This window comes from Lathyrus oleraceus, chromosome 1 (assembly GCF_024323335.1).
Source record: "Lathyrus oleraceus cultivar Zhongwan6 chromosome 1, CAAS_Psat_ZW6_1.0, whole genome shotgun sequence".
Classification (NCBI taxonomy): Eukaryota; Viridiplantae; Streptophyta; class Magnoliopsida; order Fabales; family Fabaceae; genus Lathyrus; species Lathyrus oleraceus.
In genome coordinates this window covers 86,089,132-86,096,364 of record NC_066579.1, presented here as the reverse complement: position 1 = coordinate 86,096,364, position 7,233 = coordinate 86,089,132, and the positions used below count along the sequence as shown (strand labels likewise).

The 7,233-nt window shown below is 36.3% G+C and overlaps 2 protein-coding genes across 2 annotated transcripts; both read left to right on the top strand.

Moving 5' to 3' along the window:
• Positions 1–280: 280 nt before the first annotated feature.
• Positions 281–715, top strand: LOC127092825 (uncharacterized mitochondrial protein AtMg00810-like). The gene is made up of 2 exons (XM_051031719.1): positions 281–451; positions 572–715. The coding sequence occupies exons 1-2, from the start codon at positions 281–283 to the stop codon at positions 713–715; spliced, it is 315 nt and encodes a 104-aa protein (XP_050887676.1).
• A 2,744-nt stretch (positions 716–3,459) lies between these two features.
• Positions 3,460–5,966, top strand: LOC127117704 (phenylalanine ammonia-lyase 1-like). The gene has a single exon (XM_051047799.1). The coding sequence runs from the start codon at positions 3,628–3,630 to the stop codon at positions 5,803–5,805; it is 2,178 nt and encodes a 725-aa protein (XP_050903756.1). The 5' UTR covers positions 3,460–3,627; the 3' UTR covers positions 5,806–5,966.
• The last annotated feature ends 1,267 nt before the right edge of the window (positions 5,967–7,233 follow it).

The following is a 7,233-nucleotide window of genomic DNA, read 5'->3' as shown; positions in this document are numbered from 1 at the left end:
TTCCACTCCACTCTACTTAGATTCTCATTAGAGTCAGTATGATTCCTCTTTATTTATTCATAGCATATCTACGGGTATTGTTCTGCTTCTTTTGTATGTTGATGATATGGTTATTATTGGTTCTGATCATGCTTCCATTCAAAGACTTAAGCAACAGTTACATGCCTAATTTCACATGAAAGATCTGGGTAATCTACATTATTTTCTTGGTCTTGAGGTTCATTCTACATCCAAGGGCATCTTTCTCCATCAACACAAGTATACTACATATTTGATTTCTATGGCCGGTCTCGAATCGGCTAATCCGGTAGATATTCCTCTTGAGGTTAATGTCAAATATCATCGTGATGATGGTGATCTTTTTCCTGATCCCTTATTGTATCGACAACTTGTGGGTAGCCTCAACTACCTGACTATTACTCGCATTGACATGCCTTTTGTTGTTCAACAAGTAAGTCAATTCATGCATTCTCCTTGCCATCTTCACTTGGATGTGGTTCGTCGTATAATTTTCTACTTAAAGGGAACCTCTTACCGCATATTATTCTTTTCCGTTTGAATTTCTCTTTAGTTGAGTGTCTATAGTGATGTTGATTGGGCCGGATGTCCTGATACTCATCGATCTGCTACTGGTTGGTGTATGTTTCTTGTTTCTTCATTGATCTCTTGGAAAAGTAAGAAGCAAGCAAGAGTTTTAAATCTTCTACTGAATTAGAGTATCGTGCCATGTCTGCTGCTTGTTCAGAAATACTTTGGTTTCATGGCCTTTTGGTTGAACTTGGATCTCCCCAAACAAAGTTAATTTCACTTTATGCTGACAATACAAGTGTCATTCAAATTGTTGTAAATCATGTTTTTCATGAACGCACCAAACATATAAAAGTTAATTGTCATTCAATATATGATGCCTACGATGATCGAGTGATATCACTTCCTCACGTCAGTACTCAGTTTTAGGTTGCAAATATTCTTACCAAGGCTATTCCACGCCTACAACATCAGTTTCTTGTTAGCAAATTGATGCTCTTTGACTAGCCGCATCAATTTGAGGGGGGATGTTAATCAGGAAATAATCTTTGCATTTATTGTGAATAATTTACTTTCATAGAATAGGAAATTAGTCATTACGAGTTGTAATTAGTCATTATGAATTATAATTACCTGTAATTAATGACACTATTATATATAGTATCAAATGCAATGAAAAAGGCATCAAGCCAATTTTCCTGACAAATTGTGCCCTGAACGCCTGAAAGATCATGGAGGTGAGGATAATAGAAATGCAACCATTGTTTAAGATGACTTCGACTCATCTGATGTTCTTGTGGTTTCAAGAGGCGACTCAAGTAAAGAGTGGATTATGGATCCAGGTTACACTTGGCACATGACTCCAAACAAAGACTTGTTCGAGGAACTATGTGATCAAGATGGTGGATCTGTATTGCTTGGAAACCATAAAGCTTGCAAGATTGTAGGTGTTGGATCTGTGAGATTCAAGCTCCATGATGAGTCAATAAGGTTGTTGACTGAAGTCAGGTATGTACCTGATTTGAAGGGAAATTTGATTTCTCTTGGTGAATTCGACAAGAAAGGATATGTTTTCCAAGGAGAGAAAAGTATTCTAAAATTCATGAACGGGTCAAAGGAAGTATTAAGAAGCGTGAAGAAACAAGGCTTGCATACCCTTGAGGCTGAAGTTGTCAATGGTTCTGCAGATGTTGCATCCACGAAACCTTTGTCGAAGACAAAAATTTGGCACATAAGATTGGGTCATGTCATGAAAGAGGTTTGGTCAAATTGGGGAAACAAAATCTACTTGGTGGAGACAAAGTCGAAAACTGAAGTTTTGTGAACCCTGTGTATTTGGAAAATCTTGCAGAGTGAAGTTCAATAAAGGAAAACAAAGAACACATGGATCCCTTAATTACATCCATGTTGATCTTTAGGGGCCCACGAAATGTTTATAATCAACAACATTGATAAGAGATTGAGATTCATCATTAGAAATATGTTGCCTCTCATGTTGAATAACCATAAGGGGAAAATTGTTAAGTAGAGGCGGAGGATCCATTAACAAAAATCTGAGACTTGACCTCATCAAATCGATCATTTAATCCAGTCAAAAAATAAATATATGTAGCAATTAATGATTAGATCTAGCATTACACATAGGTGTGCAATAACACTTAATACGACAAGTACACATAGGTAAAGATAAGTATAGATCTAACTCCTCCCAAATAATCTTTAAATGAGAGAAAATTACTGACTTAGTTTCTTGTTTGAGATTGTAGATTTCTTGTTGTAGTTCAGAGATGCGAATGAGATCACCTTGTGAGAATCGTTCTTTCATATCGTTCCACACATCAACAATATTTTCCATAAAAACGATTGATTGAGCAATGGATTTAGAAATTGAATTCATAATTCAAGAATGTACTAACATATTACATCGATTCCAAACACGAACTAATGGATCAAATGAATCAACTGGAACAGGAAGACTTCCATCAATGAATTCAAGCTTCATTTTTCCTCCAAGATCTCTCTTCATGGATCAAGCTCAAGAATGATAGTTCAAACCAATGAGCTTCGGAGAAACCGCTACAGAACCGATAACATCATTGGGATGAACGAAATACGGTGAGGTTTGATCCAAAAATGGACCGAGAGATGGAACACGCAAAGGAGCCACGGGGAAGAAGAAGAAAGACTCAACAGTAGAATGAAGGATCTTAATGACGATTGATGTCATATTATGGTGAAACTATTTTCAATATTGAATGAACAAAATGAAAGATTGAATGAACGAAAGAGAGAGAAAAATGAAAATTCATTATTCAACCTTGTTTTACAAAATGGATGGAAATAAAATTTTATATTGAAAAAATCAAATTGAAAATAGAGGGAATGTTTGTTATCAAAACTAACCGACGAATAACAAATTAACTAACTTAATATCTAATTAACTTAATAAACTTAAACTAAACAAATACCTAACGAAAATGAGATACAAGTAAAAAAAATCTTAAAAAAGATAAGTGATTTCCCTCCCTATTGTGACACATAAGTAAAAAAAAGAAAAGATTAGTTAGTATAAAAATGATGTTATGGTTGATATCTAGAGTATAGGGTTGACGAGGTTTAGAGTTGAATGAGATGGAGAGTCCTGGTCAATTCGTGCATGTAATTGACTCGTCAACTCTTGTTACTGGTTGCTTCTTCTCACCAACTACCTCATTTTTATTTTGGTCCTACCAACCAAGTAACAAAGAATACTAAGATCTTAGAGTGCCTCGTAGCAATATCATAACCAATCAATACTACTAAATGATAATCAAACGCTCGTAATTAATTTTCAACAAACTCACTTTTTCTTTTCTCCTTGAGCAACTTGTCTCTCCCTACCTAACAAAAACACATGCAATATTATTAGAATAATAATGAATTGTGTAGCCTCTAAAACAAATGTCTGTATATAAAAGCTCAACTACTCTTCCTTCCCATCTCAGAAAATTCAGTACAACTCTTACCTTCATTCTTTCTTTCAGAATCATTTTTACTTTCCACTCTCTCAAATTCTAGTTAACTCTACCAAAACACAGCAAAAAGAACATTAGTATTAAGATGGAAGCAGTAGCGGCAGCCATTACAAAAAACAGCCACAGTTATGATTCATTCTGCCTGACTAATGCTAAAAATAATAATATGAAAGTGAATAGTGCAGATCCTTTGAATTGGGGTGTGGCCGCCGAGGCAATGAAAGGGAGCCACTTGGATGAAGTGAAACGTATGGTGGAGGAGTACCGGAAGCCGGTGGTTCGTCTTGGTGGCGAGACGCTCACGATATCTCAGGTTGCTGCCATTGCCGCACATGACCATGGTGTGAAAGTTGAGTTGTCCGAATCTGCTAGAGCTGGCGTAAAAGCGAGCAGTGACTGGGTGATGGAGAGTATGAATAAAGGCACAGACAGTTATGGTGTCACCACCGGTTTCGGCGCCACATCACATCGCCGTACCAAACAAGGTGGTGCTCTGCAGAAAGAACTCATCAGGTTTTTGAATGCCGGAATATTTGGAATTGGAACTGAGTCAAACCACACACTGCCACACACTGCAACAAGAGCCGCCATGTTAGTGCGAATCAACACACTTCTCCAAGGCTATTCTGGTATTCGATTTGAAATCTTGGAAGCCATAACCAAGCTCATTAACAGCAACATCACCCCGTGTTTACCACTTCGAGGTACTATCACTGCTTCGGGTGATTTAGTCCCTCTTTCTTACATTGCTGGTTTACTAACAGGAAGACCGAATTCCAAAGCTCATGGACCTTCTGGAGAAATACTTAATGCCAAACAAGCTTTTCAATTGGCTGGAATCAATTCTGATTTCTTCGAGTTACAACCAAAAGAAGGACTTGCACTTGTTAACGGAACTGCTGTTGGTTCTGGTTTGGCTTCTATTGTTCTATTTGAATCTAACATCTTAGCTGTCTTGTCTGAAGTCCTATCTGCTATTTTCGCGGAAGTTATGCAAGGCAAACCCGAATTTACGGATCACTTGACACACAAGTTAAAGCACCACCCTGGTCAAATTGAAGCTGCTGCTATTATGGAACATATTTTGGATGGAAGTGCATACGTCAAAGCAGCTAAGAAGTTGCATGAGATGGATCCTTTGCAGAAACCAAAACAAGATAGATATGCACTTAGAACTTCGCCACAATGGCTTGGTCCTCTCATTGAAGTAATTCGATTCTCTACCAAATCTATTGAGAGGGAAATTAACTCTGTTAATGATAACCCTTTGATTGATGTTTCAAGAAACAAGGCTTTGCATGGTGGGAATTTTCAAGGAACACCTATTGGAGTATCCATGGATAATACACGCTTGGCTCTTGCATCAATTGGTAAGCTCATGTTTGCTCAATTCTCTGAGCTTGTCAATGATTTTTACAACAACGGTTTGCCTTCAAATCTCTCTGCTAGTAGAAATCCTAGCTTGGATTATGGTTTCAAAGGATCAGAAATTGCCATGGCTTCTTATTGTTCCGAGTTACAATACCTTGCAAATCCCGTCACGACTCATGTTCAAAGTGCCGAGCAACACAACCAAGACGTGAACTCCTTGGGTCTGATTTCCTCTAGGAAAACATATGAAGCCGTTGAGATCCTTCAGCTCATGTCTTCCACATTCTTGATTGCACTTTGCCAAGCAATTGACTTAAGACATTTGGAAGAGAACTTGAAAAACTCAGTTAAGAACATCGTAGGCCAAGTTGCTAAGCGGACCCTTACAACTGGTGTGAATGGAGAACTCCATCCTTCAAGGTTTTGTGAAAAGGACTTGTTGAGAGTAGTTGATAGGGAGCACGTGTTTGCCTACATTGATGATCCTTGTAGTGCTGCATATCCATTGATGCAAAAACTAAGGCAAGTGTTGGTGGATCATGCATTAGTAAATGGAGAAAACGAGAAGATTTTGAACACGTCAATCTTCCAAAAGATTGCAACTTTTGAGGATGAGTTGAAGACCCTCTTGCCAAAAGAGGTTGAAAGTGCAAGGGCTGCATATGAGAGTGGAAATCCTAGAGTTCCAAACAAGATCAATGGATGCAGGTCTTATCCACTTTACAAGTTTGTGAGAGAAGAGTTGGGGACTGGTTTGCTAACAGGAGAAAATGTGATTTCACCAGGGGAGGAGTGTGACAAACTATTCACAGCTATTTGCCAAGGAAAAATCATTGATCCCCTTCTTAAATGCTTGGGAGAATGGAACGGTGCTCCTCTTCCTATTTGTTAACTTTATTTGTTTGTCTTGATAATTCTTTCATTCTATATAAAATGTCCATTAATCATCATTTCACTAGGTTTGTTATGCCTTAATCATCATTTCACTTTCCTCCAATGTCAAAGTGAAACTTGTTATTTACTTTTCTAATATAATTTCATTTGTTTGACATATATTTTTAGTCCATTTGTGCAACGAATATATAAAATGTCCATTAACTAGTCTTTGGCCAAGTAGGCAGTGGTTAGTTAATCAATAAAAACTCTAAAATTAGATATAATGGACATTTTTTATATTTCTTTTAAGATGAGAGTAACAGATTAACCAATTAACAGTATACATGTGAAAATTTTATACAGACTTTTGCAGATAAAATGTCTTGTAAATGTGAACAAACTCTTTTGTTTGAAGCTAACTTTTTAAAAGCGTTTACGACTTCTCTATGTAGATTTTAAAAAGCTTTTTATAACTGAGAATAAGATAATTCATTAATAAATTCAAGCTTAGAATGACTTGCATTCTTCTTCTTCCTTTTTTAGTCCATATGCGCAACGAGTATATAAAATGTCCATTAACTAGTCTTTGGCCAAGTAGGCAGTGGTTAGTTAATCAATAAAAACTCTAAAATTAGATATAATGGACATTTTTTATATTTCTTTTAAGATGAGAGTAACAGATTAACCAATTAACAGTATACATGTGAAAATTTTATACAGACTTTTGCAGATAAAATGTCTTGTAAATGTGAACAAACTCTTTTGTTTGAAGTTAACTTTTTAAAAGCGTTTACGACTTCTCTATGTAGATTTTAAAAAGCTTTTTATAATTGAGAATAAGATAATTCATTAATAAATTCAAGCTTAGAATGACTTGCATTCTTCTTCTTCCTTTTGTTGTCCATTAAGTAAAGCTTAGCTGATTTGTTACTTGAACTTGAACTTTCATCACTTGAAGGATCAGTTTCACTTTTTCTTTGTCTTTCTTGATCAATGGACATTTTGGTCTATAATGATCAACTTTTTCACAATTGTTTCCATTTCTTTTGTATTCCTTTTGCTTCTTATGAGTCTTACACACATATATATACTTGGTACATGCACCATTCTCTAGTAAGGTTTCTAGAGTGAGTAAAACCTACATGAATCCAGGATTTCAAAGCATCTCATCATATTCAATTCAATCTATGTATACGCGCAATCAAACTACACATAATCATTTTTTGATTGGGTGCTATCTAGATTAGGATTGATAACATCCAATTAGGTTTGTTGTACCGAGAATATTGGGTTGAGATCTTTAAGGGATTCAAATAAGAAAACTGAGGCGGGGTTTTCCTTCAAGATCTTTAGGGTTTGAAGGTTTTTGACAAGATTGTGCAATTCGGATCCGATCGAGTGAAAACCTTGGGACTATGTGTGTCGTGTAAGGGAGTAACATAAA